Source organism: Ictidomys tridecemlineatus, chromosome 11 (assembly GCF_052094955.1).
Source record: "Ictidomys tridecemlineatus isolate mIctTri1 chromosome 11, mIctTri1.hap1, whole genome shotgun sequence".
NCBI lineage: Eukaryota > Metazoa > Chordata > Mammalia > Rodentia > Sciuridae > Ictidomys > Ictidomys tridecemlineatus.
The window spans coordinates 11,915,307-11,941,054 of NC_135487.1; the positions used below are offsets into that span (position 1 = coordinate 11,915,307).

Consider the following 25,748-nt stretch of genomic DNA (forward strand, 5'->3'; position numbering starts at 1 on the left):
AGTCCAACTGGAGGAAATTTCAGGGCGTGTAAGATGAGGAAGACGACGACGCCGAGACACACGGACCCTACCCAGTGGGGCCGGGGTGAAGGGGACCATCCGGAGAAACGCCCAACCCGGGGCTGCGTTCCCACAGAGCCAGGGCCACGGCGAGCAGCGGCAGGCGACCAGCGGCTGGGGACCCGGCCGATCCGGCCCATTCATCAAAGGGAGACAGACACTCGGACAAAGTTGCCCCCTCCCCTTTTCTTCCACCCCCAGCTCCCGGGGCTCCGCTCCCCCTGTCTTCACGGGCAGTTCAAATTCTCCCCCCAAAACGAGGTCGAGCCGGGGATTAGAAAAGAGAAAAAATTATTCGTTGGCCATTTCTTTTCGTTATTGGTCCTCGGCAGCCTTCCGTCCTGGCCCCCTTCGCTCCTCATGAATAAAAGAAAAGTCCGAACCTATCAGATCTCGTCGGCTGCCTCCTCCTCCTCCTCCTCCTCCTCCTCCTCCTCCTCCTCCTCCTCCTCCTCCTCCTCCTCCTCCTCCTCCTCCTCCTCCAGTTGAGCACTTTAGCACAACTTACCCAGCTGATCGCTCGCGCCCCCTCGCTTTTCCTCTCCTCTTCCCCAACCCCTCACTCCCGGGACCCAAGGAGGCGCTAGCTCCCTCCTCCAGTCGGACCGGGGACGGGCGCGAGGGAGCCGGGCGCAGGGGGTGGAGGGAGGCGCGGGAGGCGGGAGGGAGGGAGCCGGAGCGAGGGCATAAATATATAAATAAAGAGGAAAAGAAATCCGCTCCGCAGCCTCCCGGCTCAGGAACTTTGGCCCCGAGTGCGGGAGCGAGTGGCTCTGCAGCCCGAGGCCGGGGCCCGGGATCCGGCCGCGTCCCGTCCCCTGCGTCCCCTGCGCCGCGGGGCCTGGTGGCCCAGCTCCGCCCGGCGCATCCGCGCGCACAACTTGTGGCCGAGCCCCACCGGCGGAGGCGGACTTGGGGTTGGAGTGTTTGTTTGTTTGAACTTCCTCGTCGCCACCTTCCCTCCCCCCACCTCCGCCCCCACCTCACCCCCCTCCCCAGCTTCTGGACGCGTCGGACTGCAGCCGGGGTGGGGGGGTGGGGTAGGGAGTGCGTGGAGGGAGGAGGAAGAGGTTAAAAAAAAAGGAGAAGAAGAAGAAGAAGGAGGGAAGAAAGATCGCAGCCGGGGAAAGGGAGCGGACGGGAGGCGATTTTTGCCGACTCTGGATTCGTCCCCGGCGTGCGCGAGCATGGCGGCCCTTCCCGGCGCGGTACCCAGGATGATGCGACCGGCTCCGGGGCAGAACTACCCGCGCACGGGCTTTCCCTTGGAAGGTAAGAGTGCCCGGGCTGGCCCGGCCGGACTCCTCTGCCCGCCACTCGAGCTCCCGGGAGGTGGCGATCTCCAGGGGCGGCGGGGGCGGGGGCAGGAGCCCTGGGTCCCGCACCCCGTGTGGGTCCAAGTCGGGGCGCGGGACCCAGGAAGTTTCTGGGGCTGACACTTGTCCGTCTCTGCGTGGGTTTCACTGACCCGCGGCCTCGGCCTCAGAGGTCGCGGACCGCTGGCCTTTCCCCGCAGGGCGGAGCTCCCGGTAGACTTCAGCTTCTGGTAAACCCGGGTCCCCGTGGATTTCCGATCTTCCCACTATTTCAGACACTTCTTTCCTGATAGTTTTCCAGCCCCCGGCGCTCACCGGCTCCGGGGGTTTCTACTCTAGTTTGGAATTGTTCTTTTCGCTACCGGGATGTTCTTCCAATCCCTTTTATTTCGAAATACCAACAATGTGTGCTGGCTGCTCTGTGGACCTACCAAGGCCATCCCCTTCTTCCAAAGCCGCCCTCCACCGCTCCTGCTTTTTGACCTGCCAACACATTAATTTGAAATCTTAAATAGTAACGATCGTTTTCCTCCCCAAAACTTTTCACTCGGGCTACCCCAACTCGGCACGTCTCCCAGGAGTGAACCTCCAGATAGCGAGCGGGGCACGACAATGTGCACCCCGGGGGAAAGTGCTCCTTTTCTAACGCATCCTCCTAAGCACGTCCAGCGGCCGTGGAGAGGCAAGAGGATGGGCGGCGAGGGGGCTCCCGGCGGGGGGAAAGGGCTGGCCAGGCTGGGAGCGGAGGCCCTTCCCGCATTTTTGTTCTCTTTTCTTTTTGGACTAACCAACAGCTTCAACCTGTCACTGAGGGGTCATTTGGCTTCTGGGGGTAGGCAGCCCCGGGTGTCTTGGGGAAGGAGTTAGAGATGTGTGCGACTTTTATTTTCCCATCACTCTTCCTGCGATTGTTGGAGCCCCCATGTGCGGGAGGAAGGCGAGAGAAGGCCGGGAGCGGGTGGGCGGGCAGGCAGCCTGCGATCTCGGGGAGGGGGGCCCCTCGGGCCGAGAGAAGGCGCCGGGTCCCTGAATTAGACCCGGGCGAAGAGAGCGGCTCCGTGATCAAGTGCGCGCGAGCAGCCACGCAGGCGGGAGGGCGCGCAAGCCCGGGGATTTGCCGCAGCACTCTCCTGGAGCGAATGCCAGTAAAACCGCGGCTGAGGACGCGGCGCGGATTAGGACAATATTTGCCCAACATGACGCAGAATACTGAGAAGAGCCGAGCGCCGGTCGCTAAAGAGGCTCTTGAATATAAAGTTGGGCGCTCGAGAGCTCTCCAGCGCTAATGGCATATCCCGCCACGGAGACCGAGTGACTCTGACTTGGCGACGCACGATTTCTGATTAAATCCGAGGGTGGCTTCAGACACCTACTTTTACAAAGAGAGGTGGGGGGCCTCCCGGGAGAGCGAGGGAGGGGGCGGCAGGAAGAGCCCTGCAGCCGAGCCTCTTCCCGCCCCCTCCCTTCCAATTATACCGACAGCTCCCTCCACTCTGGCGGCTGTGAAATCGTTCTAATCTTCCAGATCTCCGCAGCCGCCGAGTCCCCAAATTGGGGGGATCGAGGCCGGATTAGTGCACCGGGTGTCCCCCAACCTTCTGTGAGAAAATTGTGTAGACTTTGCATTAAGGCGACCCGTGCCTGCCGTTCTCTTTCCTCAGAACACAGCGGGGCTGTCTGCCTTCCTGGTTCTCAAAGTCACCCACACCCTTGGGACTGTGGCCCATCTGTGTTCGAGCAGAGCCTGCAGGGACCGCGCATGGGTTTCTGAGCGGGATGTTTTGGAGCTTGCTGGCAGTGGGATGTGTCCCCCAGTTGCTCCAAAACGAAATTAAAACTTTGAGAGTGATTGGAAACAAGGGGGCTCCCCCAAGGCACAGCCAGGTGCCTGGGGAGGCAGCTCCGTGCAGCACTGTGTCACTGACCCTGGGCCCTTCAGCCACGGGTAGGTCAGGTCGCTGCTCAAGCTGAGCTGTAGAGGCTAGGACTCAACCAGCCCTTTGTAGCCACCAATAAAGTGGATCAGTCACCAGTCTCCTGGGATCCTGGAACTGATCGCATCCGATGGGCCACATCTCATCAGTAATTGGTGTCTCTGAGAGGCAGGCAGACCGGTGGCCCACGCCTGGCCTGGGGGACAGACAGCCAGTGCCCCAGAGGTCTTTAGAGCACCACCAGGCTCATTCCTCTGCAGTGTCCCTCTTCTCGCCAGGTGTGTGACATCCTTGGGTGTGGCAGGGTAAAGGCACAAGGCCTGTGTGGAGGTCCTCACAGCCCAGCGGTGACTTCTCCCTCCACTCCCACAGGTCCTCCTTCCCCACAGTCCTTCCCACCTCTGTCTACCCGAGTGGCTCTGAATGTGGGGAGATCCGGGGTGAGAGGTCTTGGGGCTCAAGCAGCCCGAGTCCCCGAGGGCAGTCAGCCAGCGTCCCCTCCCTGTCCTCACCCAGGTCTCTCTCTCTTCCCTCTCCAGTGTCCACCCCGCTTGGCCAAGGCCGGGTCAATCAGCTTGGCGGGGTCTTCATCAACGGGCGACCCCTGCCTAACCACATCCGCCACAAGATTGTGGAGATGGCCCATCATGGCATCCGGCCCTGTGTCATCTCCCGCCAGCTGCGGGTCTCCCATGGCTGCGTCTCCAAGATTCTCTGCCGCTACCAGGAGACTGGCTCCATCAGGCCTGGGGCCATCGGCGGCAGCAAGCCCAGAGTGAGTGTCTTTGCCACCGAGCCTGGCAGCAGGCCTCCCCGCGGCTGGGACCCTGGCTGCCACCCCTTGTGCTACTCCTGTGTGTCACACACCGGCACTGGGGTGTCTGTATGCTCTCCATGGGAAGCACAGTGGGGAGTGTCCCCCACCCCAGATAAGTCCCCATTATTTCCCCATTATTTGAATTTCTCAGGGAGGGAAGGGAATAACAGGTCTAGGTTGTCCCTGACTTTGAGGCTAATAAACTATCTCTGGACTGTCCCTGCAACTACCCCAAGTCTCTGCTGCTACCCCGGACCGGGGGAAATCTCTGCCTTCCTGTGATGGCGAGGGGAGGTCCTGGGGTGCTAATTAGGTTGTATTTTATTACCCATCCCTGCTCCCTACCCAGCTGCCATCCTGGGAGCCAGGAACTGATTTCTTGAAAGAACAGAGCCAATCTTGGAAGGGGAGCCTGGTGACCAGAGCCACCAGCCTGGCCTGGGGCTCTCGGGAGGTTGGTATTAAAAGTATCTCCCTTCCCCCACCCCATCTGTCCACTCCTCCTCTCCCACCTCCACCTCTGAAGCAGGTGGCGACTCCGGATGTGGAGAAAAAGATTGAGGAGTACAAGAGGGAAAACCCAGGCATGTTCAGCTGGGAGATCCGGGACCGGCTGCTGAAGGACGGGCACTGCGACCGCAGCACGGTGCCCTCAGGTGAGAAGGCAGCTGAGCCGGGGAACCTGCCAGCCCAAAGACAGGGCTCAGGGTGTGGGGATGGAGGGGAGAAAGAGTGGGGAGTGGTGGTTCCCCGGGACCTTGAAGCTGAGAAGGGAGGAAGAGGGAGCAAGAAGACAGAGAGCAGTCGTGAATCCAACAGAAAGGAGGATGAGCAAGAAGAAAGTTAGGAGAGAGGGCAGGAAGAAAGGAAGGTGGGGAAGGAAAGGACAGCCGACAGGCAGGTGGGAGGAAGGAAGGGGGAGGAGGGGAGAGAGGGCCAGAAGTTACCCAGAGGAGAGACCTGCCCCAGGAGGGCTGCTGTCTGCCCTATTTCCTGGACCCCTCTCCCCAAATCATCATTTCCATTCTCTGGCTACCACCACCCACCAGTGAGTCCCCAATTCAGAGGCCCCAAACCACCATAACAGGGAAAGTAGGGGTGTGTGTGAGTGTGTGTGTATGTGTGTGTCCATGTGCATTCAGACGTGCAGGCCAGGACACACCTGAGCCTGGGCAAGGCAGCAGCAGGAATTGGGGGCACGTCTAGGAGGAGTGGGTGTGGAGGGCAGCATCTAGGATGTGAGGTGTGTCCTGTGGGACATGGGACATGGGATTGTGTGGGAAGGCACTGGGTGGGTGCCTCAGGTGTGCTGAGGGTCCCTGTGAGTAGGTGCAAATGCTGGCGGCCTGGGGAGTGCTGTGGGGTGGGGGTTCCCCACTTCTCCTTTGCCCAACAACTTATACTTGCTCTTTTGCCTTTGAATTTCTGAGGTTTAGTGAGTTCGATTAGCCGCGTGCTCAGAATCAAGTTCGGGAAGAAAGAGGAGGAGGACGAAGGGGACAAAAAAGAGGACGATGGCGAGAAGAAGGCCAAACACAGTATCGACGGCATTCTGGGCGACAAAGGTAGGAAACTGCCAGGGCCCGTTGACCACGGAGCCCGCGCCTTCCCACGCTCCTCCGGCGGGCCTGTGGCTCGCTCCTGCTGCCCCAGCGCCGCGGACAGAGCTCGTGCGGAAAAACTCGCAGGCGGCGGGCAGCCGGGAGCTTTCCAGGCTATGCGGAGAGCGCCCCCTCGGTGCGCCCCGGGCCGCGGCAGGGTGCGGAGCCGCGTCTCCTCTGCCAGGCAACCGGGCCGCGGGGAGGAGCGGAGCGCGCCGCGGCTGTGCAGCTCCTGCGCGCGCGGGGTCTCCCCGGGTACGCGCGTCCTCGGGGCTGGCGCTTGGGCTGCTCGTCCCGCTGTTGATCAATTATTTATAGGAAACTTGGGGAAGGCGGGGAGGGGAGCGAGGAAGGAGGAGCTGGCCCGCGGCTCCCTAAATGAATTTGTTAACCAGACCCGCACAGCTCTCTAAACGGTCCCTTGAAACCCCGCCTGACAGTTGACTGACCGCCGCAATCAATAAAAATTAGCGAGGGCAGGGCGGCCGCCTGGCTCTCAGTCCCGCGTCGCCAGGGCAGAGTGGCGGGCGGAAGGGTGCCTTCCTCTCTGGCGTTCGCGGATGGGGCGGGGAGTGGAGGCCAAGTTCCCAGATGTCGTCCCCGGGCGGGGGACCCAGGCGCCACACACCCCCTCCCCACCCTTGGCGAGGCTGGGGCGCGGGCTGCCGGCTCAGACTTTCCCCCGCGACCTGAGGAAGGCGTTTTCTCTTTCAAGCGCCTGCACGCCCGGGGAAGGGGACTACGCTTTTGTTACAGACGGAGAAGTTTCGAGAGGAGGAAGGGAAAGTCTTTGCCCTTCACCCCTCCCTCGAGGTTCTCTTGGAGACTGGGTCTGTGTGCACCGAGTGGGGCCAGGGGACAAGTGCAAAGACCCAGAGCCACAAAGACGGATCTGGGGAAAGGAGGGCCCCCAAACACCCGCAGGGAGGGAGTCGCGGGGAGAGGATCGGAAGACAGCGGTCCTAGGAACCGGCGAAATTGTGGTTTTTGGAAAAAGTGGGCGAGCCATTTTGTTCGGGTCTCCTTCCTTCCAGAGGCTTCTGCCGGGGCACCCCTCTCCCAGCCTCCCGAGCACTCCCAGCCCAGGTCTCTCCCCGGCTCTCGGCAGTCCCTCCCAACCTTGAAGATGAACTTCACAGACAAAGCCCGCTTCCAAAGACGACTCCCAGCCAGGGAGGCCCAGCCCCCACCGGCCTAGTCCGAGGGGGAAGGATTGGGGGGTGGGCAGCCCCGCGTGAGAGCTGCTCGGAGCAGGGGAAGGGGCGGGCTATTGACATTCAGGGCCCCTAGTGGAGCCGCAGTCCCGCCCGGGACAAAGGGCGAGGGAAGAAAGGGAGCGAGCAGCGCCTGGCACCCCGCTGTGCTGGGCCTGCCGAGGGGCCTCGGGTCTGCCGAGCGCGCAGCCCAGCACTGCCAAGGAGCCCTGTCTCGGCCAGACCGCCTGTCGCACGGCCCTGGGACCCCTGCGGGGGGACCCAGTGCTGACTCAAGTTCCTACTGGAAAGACTAGTTGGAGACTTTTTTTTACATGAAAAAAAAATGGCTGGTCAGGGACAGGAACTGGAGTGGTCATGCCCAGCACCTCTCAGAGTTATCCAGCCAGAAGTGGAGGGAGGTCTGGACTTACTTGGAAAGACTTCAGGGGTGTGGGTCTGTTTGTCTGTCTGTCAGTCTGTGAGGAAGTACTAATAGGTAAATATTCTCTGAGAAAGGCAAGGGGCAAGGGAGAGGAAGGAAAGGGACATATGGGGTCTGTGACTCAGGGAATCTGGGCACTTCCAGAGCTGGTCTGGCTTCACGAAACCAGGGAGCGGGCCACTTCGCTGGAGAGAGGTTTTCCCTGTAAAAGAGCCAGGAAGCGCTGAGTCTCCAGGGTCTACAGAGCAGCCTGGTGGCTCCAGATGGGGGAGGCTGGGGACACAGGTGCTGAGTCTGGAGGAGCTTCACAAACCAGATGACCTCACGGGGCGGGCCTGTGTCCAGAAAGCCCTCTGAGTTTTGAGTCCTGATGGGCGCGTGGGGCGCTGTGATGTTGTGCTGGATGGTCTCCTTTGCTTCTCTCTCCGTGTGGCTGTCACCCACCCGCCTAGGGATCAGAGTGCCCTTGCACTTGTATCTGCGCCAGTGGGGTTCTGCCGGGTCCGCAGTGTGATGCCCGTGGGTGTGAATAGGCATTTGATGGCACAGAGAGAGAGGCGCCGCCTGTCCATCTCTGGACAAATTGTATCAGTTAGCTGTCCCAGTGTGGGGTGGTCAGCAGACATTCTGACGAACCCCTCACCTTCCTCCCAGACCCTAGACATCCGTGTCATGGCCAAGTTAAAGGTGGGGGGGGGGGAGAAAGAAAGAAAAACCTCCCAACCTTCCCCCAGGCTGTCCAGGTCAGGAGAGGCAGAGAGGCCCCGTGGGCAGAGCAGGGGGAGGGGTGCCTACCCACAACTTTGTTTTTTGGCTTCTTGGTCTTGATAAATGCTTTCTCCGGGGGTTGCCCCTCTCGTGGCAGGGAGCCGCCAAAGAAGAGGTTTAAGAGCTCTCTTCTTTAAGCGCTAAAGAGAGATCCCTCCCTGAGTCCGTTTTTCCCTATCGTCCGCTTGGCATTTAATAATGTTAAGACTTATTAGAGCTGGTAATGAAAACTGGGGCTGTTGAATAGGAAACTGTGTTGGAGAGGGGTGTAATAGCTTCCAGGCATGGTAAGAAACTATTTATCCGCAATCAGTCCTCACTCTCAGAGTTTGAAGCACAAACGTTAAGTTGAAGGGTTTTAAAGCAGATTAAATTGAGCTTTTATTTCTGTGCACTTTCATCTCTGAACAGCTCACTCCTGCTCCCCTTGGGCTGATATTCATGAGACTGCTCGTGTTTTTTTTTTCTTTTTTGCTCTTATCCTTGTTAAGACTGAGTTATTAGGATTGTTGGTTGTATGAATTCTCAGACCACTGCCGATAGGTGCTCCAGCCAAGCTCTGCTCACCTGGGGAGGAGGGTGGACAGTTCTGTACCATCCCTCCCTCCCCGCCCCACCCCTGTCCACTTAGATGCTCTCCTCTGCACCCCTTTCTCCAAGGATCAGGGGGTAGGCAGGCCGGCCATGGAGCCAACAGGAAGAAGGTCTGAGGAGCAAAGAGGAAGAAAAAAAAATATTCCCAGAATCTGAGCTCAGGGATTCTTGTGAGGAATCTGATAGGGGCTTGCAAAGGGTCAACCGCTTCCTCTGTAGGAGCTGGGGGCTGGGTGTGTGTGTAAAGAAATCAGCAATAATGTCAACAACAATAGCAACAGAAACCAACAGTCACCTAGAGCTGTGGGCAGCTGTCAGTGCAGGAGCTGAAAGCTCAGCTGACCAGATCTGACACCAGGCTCCACTCTGGCCTCTAGGACCAGAAGCCCAGCGAGGTTACAGTGAACCTGCATCCTGAGCAGAGTGACCGGAGTTGCTTTCTTGTGGCCAGAATAAAACTCTGAGAGTCAGAGTCCCCTTTGGAGAATCTGCAGCTTTTCCCGGGTCTGAAAGACCATCATGGGAGGTGGGGGTGGGGTGGGGTGGGGCGTCCAGGAGGGGATGAGCCAGATTTGTTTTTCTTTGCTTTTATCCTTAATTTATTTTTAAGGCTGTAAACTTACAGGTGTGGAGTGGGAAGTGACGGGGAAGATGGGGAAGGAGGGGAGAGCCCGGAGTGTGGGTTTTAGACACTTGTAAAGGGAGGTGGGAAACAATTTAATTTGGCAGCAGCGATAGCGCTAATGCGGTTTTCGGTGGTTTGCTACACTGGAGGAAGCTGTTTTGATTGTGTGTACAAGGACCTGCCAAATTTAATTAGGCTCCGGGGGAGCGAATGAATAGGGGAAGGGGGGCCCGCTCCCCTTAGCCCACACTGCCCCCCCTCCCGGGCTCTACACCTGGAAGGGACATTGTCAGTGGTCTAGGTGAAGTCGGCAAAGGGAGGGGTCCGGAGGGAGCGAGGCCTTGGGAGAGGGGGCGAGGGAGGGGAAGCAGATAGTCCATTTATCAAGAAACAATCTGCATTGATTTAAACCAACAAGTTCTCTCCTCTGTAAATGTGTGTTTAGAGAAAGGTAATTGACACTCCACCAAATCAAAGGATTACCCCGGGTTGGCAATCTAATCAAACAGAGTCCAGGCGGGATTTGAAGCTGTTCAGAGTGGGATCAGCTTCGCATAATGGGGGCTCCGAGGAAGATGGGAGGGTGTCAGGCAATTCCCCGGCTTTAGGCAGCGCTCGGCGGTGGATATTCAGAGACCAGAGGGAAGGAGGGAGGGGGCGGCGAGGCTCCGGCGGCCCAGGCGGGGGATGGGGCGGGAGGGGTGCGGGGCGCGCCATACCCCGGAGGAGGGGGCTCCCGGCGAGGGGGCGAGCCCACACTGGGCTGACAAGGCTCCCCCTTTTCTTCCCTCCATCCCCCCGACCGAAGAAGAGGGGGGCAGGAGGGAGCGGAGACTAACGAAGAACAACAATGAGGAGATAACTGTTACAAAGGCAAACACTGGCGCTCGCGCGCGCGCAGCCCCAGAACCCGCGGTAAATAAACAAAGTCGGCAAAGTGTTTGCCAGATAAACTCGTGCCTAAATCGAGTGTGACGGGCAAGGAGAGAAGAGACAGAAGGAGATAAGGTTGGAGGGGGAATGAACGAGCATAATCTAATAGAAGACATTTAGAAAACAAACTTTAAACAAGGGAGAACAGGCGAGCCGGGCGTAATGATCCGCCCCAGAGAGCGGGGAAGCCGTCCGCGGACCGGGCGCGGGTGGCGGGCCTGGGAGCCGCGGCGGAGCTGGGTTGGGGGGGTGTCTTTGGGACTCCACGGGGAACCTGGAGAGGGTCCCCTCGGGCGCGCCAGGATAGGGGCTCGGCTCCCGGGTGGAGGCTCCGGTGCAGCCCCAGCCTCCGGATCGCTGGCGCGTCTAAAGGAGCGGGTCCCCCGCTGCGAGGGCGTGCGGGCTTTGTGTTCACCTCGGGGCACGCACCGCCACACACCGGCTGTTTCAAGGCGTTTGTACCTAAAAGACTCGTGTGCACGGCGCAGCAGTTAAAGGAATTAGATATTTACCAGTTTGAAATAAGCCTGGCTAAGAAGAGAGGAGAGAGACATTGAAAAGATGAGGCTGGGGGAAGACTTCAAACGAATTCATCATTTGGAATGGTGGAAGGGAGATTTACCCGACAGTATTGGGAAGTTATTTAGATATTAATAACACATTTTCCTGAGGCGCGACCACGGCAGCCATCTGCGCTGCTCTCCGAGCTATTTGGCTGGGTAAAATATGGGCGTCTCAAATGTTGGGACGAGATAACGCAATCAGGCTAACCCTGGTCCTAAGACGGCATCGCCGCGTTAAACCCGGATTAACCTCCCCCACCCCGCCCCCTCCCCTTTCACAGCTTTCCAAATTTTCAGAGGAATCTACATGGAAGGATTTAAAAGCACATATAACAGTAGACTCAAAGCAGTAAGGTGATTATTTGGGTGTTTTTTTTCCTTTCCTTAAGGAATGTTTTTCTGAAAATGATAGTTGTCACACACTACAAATAAATAATATATCAAACGTATTTTTAATAGGGGGGGGGCTGAGCAAGTACAGTTTCCTTCCAGGTTACCTCTTTGGAGTCCCCGTTTACTGTTGTTTTATCACTATCAATAAAGTTGACAGAGGCCTCATTCTGTGTTCCGGGGAAGGGCATCTGAGGATAGGAACAGAAATGTACCAAGTCCTGGCGTTGGCCTTGGAGGCTCCTGGTCTCCACCAGACAAGGCTGGTACCCCGGGAGGCATGGGGCCTGGCCAGGGAAGGCTCCCGGCAGGCACCGGGGAGAGACCCCAAAGGGAAGGTGCTCCAGAGGCTCTAGGGCCTTGAAGGCCATGACTAAGGGGGAGCACATTCCAGGAATTCCAGAAGAATGCCTCTTCCTCCCTCCCACTGCAGACTAATGGGGTAATTAGGCGGTGGCCTTGAGGATGGGGGTGAGGCCACTGGGAAGACCGGGGTGCCCCCTCAGTTGTGCTGTCCTGGCCCTGGGCTCTCCTTCCCCCGCCTTCCCCCTCCCCCCAACTCTGGCTGAAAGAGGAAAAGGTGGAAATGGGGTCAGCACTTTCTGACCTGCTCTGGAGGGATTGGCCCCACTGGGGTCGGGCAGGGGAGGGAGGGAACTCGCCTTTCCAAATCGAATCAAGGCAGAACGGTGACCTAAGGGAGGAACTTCGCCATTAATAGATAGATCTCTCCAAAACTTCAAACAAAGTGGGGTGGGGGAGAGGGGAGGCCGGGAAGGGGTCCGGAGAAAGCGCAGGGGGACTCCTAGCCTGTGAAGGGGAGGGGCCTGGGGAGGAAGAGAAGGGGTCGAGGGCAAAGGGGAGGTGGGGGCCAAAGGAAGGGGTGTGGGGACGGCTTGCAGAGGCGGGGTGGGCCGCAGATGGAACTGCAGCCCCTGGGGAGCGGAAAATCCTCCACCCGCCACTGCAGCCGCGGGAGGGGTGAGGGGAAGCTGCGGGCGTCCCCAATCCAGCTCAGAAGCCCCAAGTGGCATTCCCGGCGCCTTGGGGGCTTGTGCCGGTCCCTTCTCGGCAGCTAAGCTGAGTCAGGTTGCGTTGTAAGGGGCCGGGAGGCGGCTGCAGGGTTCTGCGAGCCTGCTCCGGTGAACTGACCCGGTTCCCCGGGTCTGCGGGTCACTTAGGGACCCCTCAATGACTTGGCCGCCGGGGCCCTGGAGGAGCGCTGGGCTCGAGCCCGGGCGGAGACCCAGGGAGGGGTGGGAAGAGGCGGTGGACGGACAGCCGCGGAGGGGGGTTGAAAAGTGAGAGAGGAGGAGAGGAGAGCGCGGCCCCAGAGGCCCAGAGACCATCCGGAGGAGCGCGGAGCGCGGGAGACAGGACGTGCCCGGAGCTCAGCTCGAGGACCCGGCGGGGCGAAGGGGCCGAGGGAGGCGCAGAACAACCGGAAGACAGACAAAGAGGCGCGGAGTCGCCGAAAGGCTGGCCCTGGGACCGGCAGATCCGGGGCGACCGTGGGGCTTAGACGGAGGCCGCGGGAGAGCGCGGGCGGAGAGGGCGAGCGCGCCGAGCCGGGCGGCGGGGCAGCGGGAGGCGGGGAGCCGCGGCCGCCCTTTTGATCCTGCGCCGCTTCTCCTTATCTGAAGCGCTTTCGGTGACACTGGCACAAAGGCAGTTCATCATATTACAGCGCGGCCCGGCGGCTCGCTGCGATCCCGCCGCTTAATTAGAGGCGGGCGCGCGGGGCCGGCGGGGCGGGCGGGAGGCCGACTGGGAGCCGGGCGCAGGGCAGGGGCCGCCCGCGCGCCTGGCGGAGCTGGGACGCGGAGCCAGGGGGCGGGAACCCTCATTCAGAGCGTCGCTAAATAAACACGCCAGCCCGGGTTTCACTGCCGCCGCGAGAGCGAGGCTCGCCGCCTTCCGGTGGAGCAACCGCCCCTTCTAAGTTCTCGGCTTTGAGAAGGGGTGGCGCCCAGGCCCCTGTCCCCACTCCCAGGCTGCGCGCGGGTAAGGGCCGGGGTACCACCCAGCACACTCCGGGACCAGCTGCCCGCGCCCAAGTGTTGGATTCCCTTGTTCACTGTCTACACTCCCGGCCTAAACCCAGTGTCTGGTCTGGTGGGAACGGGGTGGGGGGGGGGGACAGTGCACAGCTGGTGGGGGCGTCTACCGTCCAACTCAGTGATGTGGTAACTTTTCACTCAGCCTCTCGGGGCCTGTTTCCTCCCGTGAACAGAGAATCAGGCTAAGAGCAGGTTTTTATTCTTCAGGGATTGGGATTCTGCAGTCCTTAAAAAGGAAAACAGAACCGCACCCTTCACCCAGGTCCACGGGCCAGAATTCTGCACACACTATAGAGAGGACCTTGGGCTTCTTGTGACGACACCCGGTTCAGAACCCCACATGTGCCTGGGTCTCCAGCCTCCAGTGTTCTCAGGGGATTTCTGATTCCAGGAGTCCAAATTGAGCCTGCTCTCTGCGGGTGCAGCTTCCTCCCCTTTCCAAAACCGGCATTCAGTCCCACCCCTCCCCTCTCCATGAACTGGTTGAAAGTGTCCTTTTTAAGACATCTGCCTTAGGTGATAAGCATATATGCTGTCTCCCTCCCTCTTTGGTCATCAAAAGAGAGGGAAGGAAAGAAAGAAAAAATGCAAGTGTCTTCCCGGAGACGAATACCATGTGAATCACTTCACTCATCCTAAAAATTGGTGAAGCACCTACTAGGTGCCAAACACTGTTCCCGGCCTCAGGAAATTCTGAGCCAGGTGGTGGAGACAGTAAGCCCACAAATAAACAGATGTGTCTCATGCATGTGCACCTTCCGAGTGACCTGGATCTCCCCGTGTGCCTGCCTCCTCTCCAGGCTGCCTGGGGATGTATCTGGGGTGTGGGAGTACGTTTGTGTGTTGGCTCAGGTCTGGGAGGGAGCACAACAGCAGGGTGTGTTGGCGCTGGAGTTGAGTTTTGGTGGCAGCCCCAAGCCAGAGGCACCTCCAGGCTCTGACTGGCTGAGCTGCAGGTTGCAGGGGGAGGCAGAGGGAGCCCTGGCCCGAGCCTCCAGAGCCTCATTCCGTGACTGCGCTCTTTGTCTGACTTTGCCAAAAGACCAGAGATCAAAAAGGCCCCGCCTGGGAGAGAAAAAAGGGGTGGGGTGCTGGGCGCAAGAAATAGCTCGGAAAACTCCACCCTCAACTTTTCCGGGATGCAATCGGTGGGAGCCATGCCCTGCAGAGCCCCCGGCCAGGCCGGCTGCCTTCCCCGCCTCTCCCGTGGTCCCAAGAGGGTGACAGGTGGACAGCCATCTCGATGGCTGCAGGTTCCAATCAGCGTGGAGAGAGCAACATTTGGGAGACCCTGTGGGGCGTGGGGGGTGGTGTGTCACGTTTGCAGTTTAGAGATTTGGGGCTGGGATCAGGCCTCTGGTTCCCTGGAAGCTTGTTTTAAAGTCAGCTCGGATTCATCTGGGCTGCATAGACGAGAAATCAATTTAAGCTAGAGTTTGTCTCCAAGGCCCTAGTTTTGGTTTCAGTGACCTTCTGGCTCCCAGTGGGGACCTTCGGACGCGCCTCCATCTCCAGGCTGTCTTGGAACCCGGGACCCGGCTCTGGCCAGTCTCCCAGCCTGAAGCATTAAGGCCCCCTCCTGCGCCCTCTTCCTCGCAGTCTCCCTCCTCGCCTGGGCTTCTTGAGCTGGGATTTACCCTTCCAAGGGCCCGAAATCCAGTACAAAAAAGAAATTCCAGTGTGGGGTGGGGGCGGTGGGAAGGGGCGCCACAGGAAGAAACCCTTTTCTTCTGATTTTTGACCTCCCCCACCCCGCGGGCCAAAACCCCTTCCTCTCTCACTCCTGTTGCCGGCAGATGCCAAAATTCAGGGTTCCCCCGCTCCCACGTCGGCGATGGGGGCAAACTCTGAGTTAGTGCACCATCTCGGCATTTCTGGGATTTGTTGGAGGTGCTCAGAGTGAACTCCAAGCAAAAGGGCCCTGGAACTTGAATAAATGGGCTCCCTATTGCTATCTGTTTAGAGGACACCAAGAGGTTCAGCTGGAACCCTCTGAGAGGCACAGGACCAGGGACACTGCTGCAAAGGCCTTTTGGGTCCCCCCCTCCCCAGAAGAGCCGGGCTGTTCCTTTGGCTGGGCGGTGGGTTTGAACCCGGGAGCCCCTCCCGTCGGGGGAGCCTCCATTCCCCGCAGTGGCCGAGCCTCAGTTTTCCTATCCGCGTAGTGGGAATGGAAGGGGCAGGAGGAAGCAAGGCCGGGCCCGCTGTAGGGTGGAGGCCGGCGGGTGGAGGCCGGAGAGGGAGGCTCGAGGGCTTCGCCTCCTCCCCGCCCCCTGCGCAGCCCCCGCTCGCGCCTCAATGGCCACTTTAGAAATACAAACAACTTTAGAAATAAAGTAACCAAACCCCGAAAGGGGCTTTGAAGGGGCGAATGCCTGGTGGCGCTGGACTGTGGTGTGGCCCGGCCCCGGCCTAATCCCGCTTTCATTTCCACCGACGGCCGCGGGGGAAGCGCTCCCGGCCTCCCGGCCCCTCAGGAGGCTGATTAGGCCACAAAGAGCCCCCATTATTCCGAGAAGAAAACCGGGGGGCGGCGCGGCGCGGGGGGAGCGCCCGCTATTGACTTAGTGGATGAAGTCAAGAGCCGCGCGCCGGGGGCCGGGGACGCGGGGGAGGGGCGGCGGCGCGACACCGCGGGACGCAGCGAGCCCACAACAAAACCCGGGCTCCACGGGGGCAGCCGGGCCGCTGGGGGCTTGGGCCGTGGAGGGAGGGGGCAAAGGAGCTGGGCCTGCGCCCCTGTCGCCTAGAGTCGTGGCTTGGGGGGCAGGGGGCTAGGGAAAGCCCCGTGTGTCGCCCAGTGCTGTGTGGTCAGGGCACAAGTCTCCCAGGCCTTTTCTTCCTCCTTTGTGAGCCCCGGAAGTGGGTGGCAGAGGTCTCCGAAAGTCACCCCAGCTGTGGCCACCTGCCCGTCTGTGATGGGGGGTGTCTGGCGGGACAGAGGCCTGGGCTCCGGGAGGCTGTGAAGCCAGTTTCTGAAGGGAGGGGGAGGGGAGGGGGAGGAGAAAGAGCAGGATGTCGCAGCTGAAAGGTCTGGGTCATTTTGAGAGAGGTACTCAGAGACCCTCAGTGTCCTCTTCTGCAAAATGGACCTAAGGATGGCCATCTCAGGAGGCTGGGAAGAGTAAAGGGCACAGGGCACAGGGCAGATGGGGAGGCTGGATAAATATGACTCCCCACCCCGGCCTCCTGTGTTCCTCAGAGTCTTTCTCTCTGTGTAGAGGCCTTTCCCCCATGAGATCATGGCTGCTGGAAAGCACAGGGCTCTGTATCCGTAGGTGACCACCAAATCGGCACCCGGGAATGGCCTCCCTCCTGTCCAGAGCCTGACAGGAGGAGCCCTTGGCTCTGGGGACATCTTCCCAGCCCGCAGAGGCCAAGGGAGACGGCAGGGAAGGGCCAGTGCCTGGGGCCCTGTGGGTACTGTAAGATGGGGTAAGAACTTCCTCCGGGTGAGCTGGACACAGGCCCTCCGCAGTCCAGTCGGGCTCCCCCTCCACTCGGCCACAGCTATTTGTGAAGCCCCTGGCTCAGCGGGGCTGTCCTGGGAAGGACCCCCTCCCCGAATTCCAGGTGTCCACTCATCAAGGGGCCAGTTAAGGAGTGAGGACCGACAGGGTGGTGAGGAGCCATGGAGGGATTTCAGCAGAGAATGTTCTGGAAGGTGTGAAGGTTGGTGCTGGGATCCAGGAGCAGAGGGAGGCACAGACGGTCGAGGGCACAGAGGGTGATGCAGCCCGGGCTGGGGACCGAGGGCCAGCGGGCAGGCAGCGCCCTCACCCCCAGACGCCTCTGGCTGGATGCTCAGGGCTGTGGAGCCCATGGTCAGCCACTAGGGCCATCCAGCCCCCCTCCAGCCTGGGATCCCAGAGGGTGGAGCCAGATTGGAACGGGGCTTAGAGGAAAAGGTGAGTCCTAAGGATGAGACAGGATTGAGCCCCCAATGGGGGAAGGTCACCAGGGATGTTGGTGGCGGCCTGGGGACGGGTGCCGTGAGGCCTGCCCCACCCCTGCATCCCTCAGCGTTTGCGTTCTAGGTGGTCCCATTTCACAGAAGGGAAGACCCAAGGAAGCCAGGGAGAGGGCTCCCCCTTACAGGGTCTGCGGGACCCGGTGCCTTCACCTGAAGAGGCCGACGGGGACCAGCCAGCAGCTCCTCCTCTTGCCCCACCCTAGACGGCCGCCCAGCGCCCTCCCCCAGTCCTCTGAACCCCGATCCTGAAGCCCAGGAGAGGATCTTGGGCTTGGTGGACACACAGGCCTGACCCTCTGAGAGGTCCCTCCCTCCCCCCCCCCAGAGCAGAGGGCCTGACCGGAACCCAGGTCCTGAATGGCCATCCCCCAGGCAGGGGAGAGGCCGTGGGAGCACCAGCTGCTGTGGCATTCTGGATGTGCCCCTGTTTTTCTCGGGTTCTTGGTCCCTTTGTCTGAACAGTGGCCAGGCGGGATCCGCCCTGGGTCTCCGAACTGTGTTGCACGGAGCCTGGGTTCTGGGCAGGAGCTTGGGGTGTCCCCAGGCAGAGGAAGAAGTAAAATCCAGCTTTGGTTCCCCTGACAGAGGAAGCTCCAGGGAGGCGGGGTTTGTGCTCTGGGAGCAGGGACCTGGGTCCAGGCCACTCTGGGGGAGGGGGAGGGGAGCTCTGTTTACACCCTCCTGGAATCAGGGCCCCAGGCTGTGGTTATGGGTCTTCAGAGATAAGCTGATATTGCTTATCTGGTGACAAATGATTCTCCTCCTCCTCTATTCCCCCCATGAGGAAACTTTCTCTCCTGGCTGGGAGGTCTCTTTGCTAGAACAGGCAGGACTGGTCTCCAGACCCTGTCATTGAGTCTCTGCCTAGCTTGCTGTGTGACCAGGGAAGGCCATTACCCTCTCTGTGCTTTACTGGGGTGCGGAGCCTGGGAGCAGGGGTGGTGCTGTCCTGGGATGGCGTTAGAAGGAGGACGTAATGCAGAAGCCAAGGAGGTGCCCCAGAGTCACCAACCTCTGCTCTGGTACTGAGCACTGCCTGGATTTGGGCACCCGACGGCAGTGGCGATGGGGTAACCCGCCCAGGTGATTTGACGGCCACCCCAGCTGAGAGCAAATGGTCCAGCATGACACCTTGTTTTCCAAATGGAGAAAATGAGGCCCAGAGAGGGAAAGGAAGGTGTTCCTTGTTGCCCAGCAAAGTTGAAAGAGCACAGGGACCAGGCTCCAGATGGCTGGACCAGGCACCGTGAACCGGACACTTCCTTTTGCTGTCACTTGCCCCTGTGGAGAGTCTCATCCACCAGGGTACTATGCTGGGAGCAGCAACTCTTGCCCGTGCCACGAGACAGGCACCCAGGCACTGGGCTCTGCCAGCCATGGGGACTGGGGACGGCTCCCTGGATTCAGGATGGTCGACTCCCCACGCCACCCCTGCTGTGGCTCCTGGGAGCAAGTCAGGTCCCTGCTTTCGGTCTTAGTTTTTCCCTCCGGCCAATGGGACTGGATCCAAGGTGCAAATGAGTTACATGCAGAAAAGTTCCCCTGTGTGCAGGAAATTCACGATGACCCTGAGGCCAAGGCCTGGGAGTAAGGGGCGAGGGACGGACCTGCCATAAAGGTTCGGAAGGTGAGAATTTCCCAACTCAGGTGCGCGTTATTCCATCAGGGGATCCTAAAATAGAGCTGCATGGATTTTATTCCCCCTGTGTTTTGGAAAGGCTTTTGGCAAAAGTATCATATCACTATGAAATTTCAAATCATATGAAAGTGAACAAAATTCAAATTGAAGAATTCATCTCTATCCTCAGCAATGACCTTGCTGAGTTTGGGGGCACAGCTGCCTACACTTCTATACTCAGATCCATGCTGTACCCACCTGCTGACCCAGACCTAGTTGCATATGCAAAGCACAGCACGTCACACCAGCTTACCCCAGGACCATAGAGGCTTTGCGGGGTGACCATGCACCCCGAGATTGAGGCCCGGCATGATCTGTTTATACATACGTGCGCATTTCCCTGGAGGGAGAGCCTTAGCTTTTCCTGAGTCTCCCAGAGCTCAGGGCTCCCAAAAGGTTAAGCATCCTGCGTCAGAGGACTTGCAGGTGTTGGTCCTCCCAAGCCCCCGCCCGCCCCCCCCCCCGCCCCCCTGCCCTCCCTCCAGGCCCCCAGCACCTCCCCTCCTCTCCATGCACCTGCTTGGGCTTCCGGCCTCCTCCGCTTCAAAGCGGCCGGCGGGCTTTACCTGCCTGCCTCAGAAAAGCAGTGGGTTTGAAAGGGGAAGTGGTATTTCAGGCACTTAATTAGACCCAGGACAAGAATGGAGCTGGCTCTGGGGTCAGGCCAGGGGGGATTGTGGGGGATTAACACCCAGGTAAACACATCAAGGCTCACCGGCCTCTGGCAGGAGGCGGCCAGAGAATCCTGGGCAGCAGCAAGGCTGGGCCTCTAGGCCAGCAGCCTGGGAACCACATTCCGGAGGGGGCAGGGGCGTGTGCTGGGTGGGGGCTGCCTCCACCTGTAGCCTCAGCTGTCCGCCCTCCGCTCCCCGTCCCCCTTGTCCCAGGAAGGTGGAGTTAGAACTCACATGTTCTTCCCTCAGTAACACGTACTGAGCATACTGTGTGCAGGTCCTGGGGCTGGGAGCCCAGATGTGGCCCTGGCTGCAGGGGCTCACAGACCTGAGGAGACAGACCAGTGCACACCCGAGGAGGGTCCTTCAGGAAGGTGGATAAAGGTTTGGAGAACACACAGCAGAAACATGACAGGAAGCAGGAAGTGGCCCAGGGCAGTGATGCTGGCTAATCAGGGAGGCCTGCCTGGAGGAAGCGCTATTTGACATCATCAATCCTCTCAAGAAGCCCTGGAAGGTGGGATGCAGAGAGGCCCTTTATAGATACATGGAGAGCTGCCGGGCCCCTTGGGTCACAGAGCAGCAGGACTGTCTTACTGGAGACCCGTACTGTCCACCTTTTGCCATGTGTCAGGAATGGGGTAGGGCCTTTGTGCCCTGGCCCCTGGTGTCCAGTGTCCCCATTTCACAGATGAAAGCAGCCTGTGGAGAGGTTCCCTCCGATGCTCGGGGTGCAAGGCAGCAGGGGCAGAGCCGGGGACAGAGGCATGTGGCTTTGGAACACCCTCGGCCAACTCACAGGGCCCTGGGTTCCGGAAGGTGGCTCCCCTGTCCCTTTCCGGGGAAAGCTTGTGTTTCAGGGAAGATCCGCCAGGAGCCTTGGCTGGTTCCTTTCCTAATGGGGTCCCCTAATGGGGTCCCGGGAATCTGTCTGGGCCTGGTGTTGGGGACCATGAACAGAGGAGTCCACTGGCAGTGGAGTGTGTGGGAAGGTGATGTTCCGGGGCCTGCGGTGGCCAGTGGTCTCTCGGGTTTCTTGGGTCCTCCTGGGGACTGTCCCAGGCACACACGGGGTGCAGTTGGTTTCTGGGTAGAGGGGGAGGGGCGTGTCCTAGGGTTCCCTGGGCCGCTGGTCCTCTGCGGAGGTGTGTGGACAGGGTGTGGGGCTGTCACTGGGGGTCTCTGGGCGCGTGGCTGCAGAACAAGGGACCTGTGTGCTCAGGGGACTTGCTCTGGTGGCAGGCCGGTGGGTTTGGCTTTGGCTCTGAAAGAATCTGCCCCCATTTCACAGACAGGCAGCTGAGGCTTGGGGGCACCTGGTGGCCTCCGTGAAGGCATCTGGCTAGTAAGTGGCCGAGGGGGAAGGACAAGGACGGCTCCTTCAGAAGGCGGCCTCTTTCCCTGCCCCCCAAGGAAGGCCTGGGGACAACAAAAGGTTTAAATGTCAGCGTGCAGGGCCGCCGCTGTCGTCACGGGCCGGCGGACGTGTGCGCGGTCACATGCACGCCCCCTCCCCATTCCGGCGTGTCGCCCCGGCCCAGCCCCGTCGCACGAGGCCTTTCTTTCTCCGCAGGCAAATACGCCAAAGATTAACGCCCCAGCTGGCCCCGGACAATGGCGGGACCGGGAGTGCAGGACCCGCCGGCGGAGCGCCACGGCCCGGCCCGGCCGAGGGGCGGTGCCGTCTGCCCGCGACTCGGGGACCCGCCCTCCCCAGCCGTCGCCCCCCCCCCCCCCGGCGGCGGGGGGGGGGGGACACTCGGGGTCCGCACCCAGCCGGGGGCTGTGACCCCACCTGTGATGTGTCTGTGCCAGCTCTGTCCTCCACGTGGGAGGACAAAACCCCATGTGATCCAGCAGAAAGGAAGGTGGGGAGGCAAGGCCGGCCTCCTTCCTAAGCCTCCACTCCCTGCCTCCTCCTGTGAGTGGCGGGTGCCACCCAGAGCTTCACCTGCCACCCAGAGCTTCACCTGCTACCTGGGCTAGTGGAGGAGGAGGAGCCAAAACAGGAAGGGGGCGGTACCCGTGGGCAAGACTGTGGTGGTGAGAGATGGGATTGGACCCGCGGGGGATTCACCAAGAACCTGCGCGGGTCCTGTGATCTCTGCCACCCCGGGAAACACGGGTCTTGGTCACCCCATTTTGCAGATGAGGAAACTGAGGCTGGGTGAAGGAAATCCCTTGCTCGGGATCACAGGCTGGAGTAAGAGGCAGGAGAGCGTTGGAACTGGGTCCAGGACCTGTCAATGCCAGGTGGCTTGGGAGGGGCCGATCCAAGGGGAGAACCAATGTTGCTGGGCACAGTGATCTGACCTCCTGGGCCACAGCCACGTGTCCCTCTTTAATCTGGGCCTAAGGATCATTCATTTTAACTCTGCTGTTCGCCTGGAGCTGGTCAGATATCAGCAAACGCCTCAGTTTTTGTCATCATTCACTGCAAAACAAAAAAGAGTTATTTTAGTGGAAACCCATGGAACGGCGGTCTAGCAGCCAGAAGCTGGTCTCCCTGGATTCCAGTTTCCACGGTCAGTAACAAGGGCTGTGGCCGGTCCCAGCCCGTGACTGCAGAGCTTAGAAATGCAGGTGGCGAGTCCCCTCCACAGATGAAGCCACTTAATTACCACGCAATCAATATGCAAACAAGTGCCAAACTGGGTTTGAATCAAATTTCTCATTGGGGACTCCGTGGGGGGGGAGAGTCCAGCAGAAGGGGGCCCACAGGGGTGGGCTGGCGGGGAGCTGCTGCCGGACCAAGAGAGGGGCTCTGGTGGGGAACCAGGCGCGAGGGGATGCCCGGAGGCCGCCCGGAGGCCCCCCACAGGCCCCAGCGCCTGGCGTCGGGCCGGCTCTCAAGGAGGGGAGCCGGGTCGGTGGCTGGAGGCTGCTGTCCTGGGAAGGCTTTCCAGGCTGTCAGCGAAGTCTGGCGGCCTCCACTAATTCATTTGACTCGGAAATCTCAACTTGACCAGGCTCCCCCTCCCCTCTTTAAAACAAACTCATTAAACTTGTCAACACTCATTAGGCCTGTAAAACATTGAACTAGGGCCGCTGGGGAGACTTGGAGAGGGTGTGTGCGCGTGCGTGTGTGTGTGTGTCTGGGCGTGCGCTGAACCAGGCCCGGGGAGACCTGGCTACCAGGCTTGGCAGGGCAGGGGTGTGCTGGCTCCTCGCTGCTTCCTGCCTTTTATCCAGGGCAGAGCATGCTGGGGGCTGGGGGCCAAGGCAGCAGCCCTGGGGGCTGACTTGGGGTGCACTGGGCTCTGCCCACCTGGCTGGCTGAGCCGCTGGTCTCCTATCTTCTTCTGTGGCTCAGTTGGGGTATTTTACTGCAAGGACCCGTCTCACTGGGCTGTTGGAACCCGTGCGTATTTACAGCCCGTGGAAAGCTCTTATGGCAATACCTGGTGCGTCCAGAGTGCAACTTCTGGTCTCTATTATTTAAAATCCAAGAGTCAGCTTAGTTTAGATCTTTGAAATCTGGGTTTGGTAAGGCGTGAGTTTGAAGCTCAGCATTCTGCCGCTTTAGATTGGAGTCCGTATCTCTGAGTCTCAGTTTCCCCAAGTAAAATAAAATATTAATTTTAAAAAAATAGATTTGCATGGGAGCGGGGAGCGGGGGGCGGGGGGCTGGGGCTGGGACTCAGCAGCAGAGTGCTCGCCCAGCAACGTAAGAGGCGCTGGGTTGGACCCTCAGCACCACATAAAAATAAGTAAATACCTAAAGGTATTATGTCCAACTACAACTAAAAAAAATTTTTTATGGTCCCTCCCATTCGACCCACTCCCCACCAGGCCACCTTGCCCTGCAGTGTAGGATTTCGGGGGTGTGTTCAGATTCCATTCCTTTGGTTAGAAGCATGGGGGGGGGGTGGAGAGGAAGCCTTCTTACAACCTGGTGCAAAGTTGAAGGGGGTGAGGAGGGGGGGGGACAGGCATTGAAACCCTACTGCAGCCCCGGGTGGAAGGCCCCAGGAGGGTCTTAGAAGAAGCCTCATTTTAAGAAAAGAAAACTGGGAGCTGAGTGCAGTGGTGCCCACCTGTAATCCCAGCTACTCGGGAGGCTGAGGCAGGAGGATTGCACATTGGAGGCTAGCCTCCGCAGCTTAGAGAGACCCTGTCTCAAAATAAAAAACTCAACAGAATGGCGGGTGTAGCCTGATCCTGGAGCACCCCTGGGTTCAGCCCCCAGTGCTGCAAAGAAAGAGGGAGGGAAGGGACTGGAGGTGGGCTGGGGACGTGGCTCAGTGGAAGAGCCTTTGCCTCGCGTCACAAGGCCCTGGGTTTGGTCCCCAGCACCTGAGAAGCCAAAAATACACAGGGCAAAACAAGCTTGGAGGAGAAGAAATTGCTACCCCCTGCATAAAAAGAGACCTCCTGGGCCAGGCTGAGCGGTGGAGCGCTCGCCCGGATTGTGTGAGGCGCTGGGTTCGAGTCTCAGCACCACAGAAAATAAATAAATAACCATAAAGGTCCGCTGACCACCAAAAAACATATTAAGAAAAAAAGCCTCCTGTTTTAAAGAAGCGCCTGACGGGGGGACACCAAGGACCCCAGGTCTAGAAGAGAAGCAGAAGGAGGCTCTGCGGGCGGCTTTCCTCCTGCGAATCTCCTCTCTGCGGTTTCCAGAGCCTCCAGCCCAGACGCCTAAAGGGAGGCTGAATCCCGAGGCCTGATGAATAGCGGTTTTGTCTGGGTTCTCTTTTGGGATTTGTGGTGCGTTCTTTTCCCTTTAAAGTGGGGTGTCTACAGACTCCGGCTCTTTCTCTCTCTCGCCCCTTCCCCCTCTTATGGAGAATGCCCCCTTAAAAAAAAAAAAAAAGGAGGGACGCGGGCCTTCTGCTTTCTCTCCTCCCTCTGAAAATGAGAACATCAGCCATTGAAGTGGCTTGATGAACTCTCCCCAAAAGTTTATTAAGGGAGGTCAGACAAAGGGCCCCGGGCCGCAGGCAACTGAGCAGTCAGTATATATACTGGGCCCTTTTGTCCCCCCAGGGCCGACGCTTGAATACCTCTCAATGGCCCTCTTCAGAGTGACAAGATCAAGCCAGACAACGGCTTGTTAAAAGGAGCTGCGCGGCCTCCCTTTCTGGGCCAGCCCGACCCGCTCCCTGCATTAATGTACATCTGCAGCCGCAGGAATAATCGCCTGGAATTCTGTTGGTTTTGTGTGGGTTTTTCTTTTTTCTTAAATGCCCCCTTCCTCCTCCTCCTCCTCCTCCTCCTCCTCTTCCCGCCGCCCCCGCCCGCCCCGCCCGCAGCAGCGCCCTCCGCCATATGTTGCCCAGCGCAGCCCAACACAGCGCGGTGGCCGCGAGGGACCTCGGGCGAGCATTCCTGGAGGAGAAGATGGGGTTCCCGGCCACGGTCCCTCCTGGGCCATGCTCCCAAGAACAACCCCGTCCTTGGACACCACAGGCCTGCGCCAGGGGCCATGTAGGGACCTGAGCATGTCACGGTCCCTGTGTGTTGGACGCGGACACAGGGACCACTTGCCCTGGGTTATGGGTGGAAGCGGAGGCGGGAGGCGGGGAGAGCAGCACCTTTCTGGGCACCGAGGGGCAGTGCCTCCGAGTGGGCGGGCTCCTGGGCCTCCACCTGGCCTCCAGCTGCGTGTTCAGTGGCTGAGGCCAGAGCTCCATCTTAGTTCCAGGGTGGCTCCCCCAGGCTGGCCAGAGCCGGGGGCTCAGGTGGAGAGTGGCCTGGTGCGGTGTGGGGAAGGCCGTGGGAGGCCTGACCCGGAGGCCGTGGCGTGGCCTGGGAGCGTCCTTCCTTAGTTCCAGTGTGAAGGCCGAGGGTGGGGACTAGCCCAACGAGGGAGGAGCCCAGATTCCCGTCCACTCTACTGGGGAGGGCGTGTGGTTGTGTGTGTGTGTGCCTGTGTACGTGTGCCTGCCCACACACGTGTGCACATAGATCCCCAGTTCCAGTGACTTTGTTTCTATGTTTCTGTTCCCAGTTGGTAGCTTCTTTGAGGATAAGGACCAGTTAACTGCACTTTTTGGGGGGGTGCGGGGTACAGGGCATTGAACCCAGGGGTGTTGAGCCACTGAGCCACACCCCTAGCCCCTTTCGTTTTTATTTAGAGTCAGGGTGTCACTCCGTTGCTTAAGGTCTTCCTAAGTTG

General features: G+C 59.7%; 1 protein-coding gene across 3 annotated transcripts in view; it reads left to right on the forward strand.

The window, feature by feature from the left end:
• The first annotated feature begins 1,129 nt into the window (after positions 1 to 1,129).
• Positions 1,130 to 25,748, forward strand: part of Pax7 (paired box 7) — an 86,334-nt gene continuing 61,715 nt past the window's right edge. For 2 of the 3 annotated variants that reach the window (XM_078025429.1, XM_078025431.1), the window contains exons 1-4: positions 1,130 to 1,332; positions 3,850 to 4,085; positions 4,654 to 4,783; positions 5,564 to 5,692. In XM_078025429.1, the coding sequence (XP_077881555.1) occupies positions 1,248 to 1,332; positions 3,850 to 4,085; positions 4,654 to 4,783; positions 5,564 to 5,692 (580 nt within the window). In that variant the 5' untranslated portion in view covers positions 1,130 to 1,247. Of the gene's footprint in view, positions 1,333 to 3,849; positions 4,086 to 4,653; positions 4,784 to 5,557; positions 5,693 to 25,748 lie in introns of all 3 variants that reach the window. The other variant, XM_078025430.1, reaches the window with a different exon arrangement.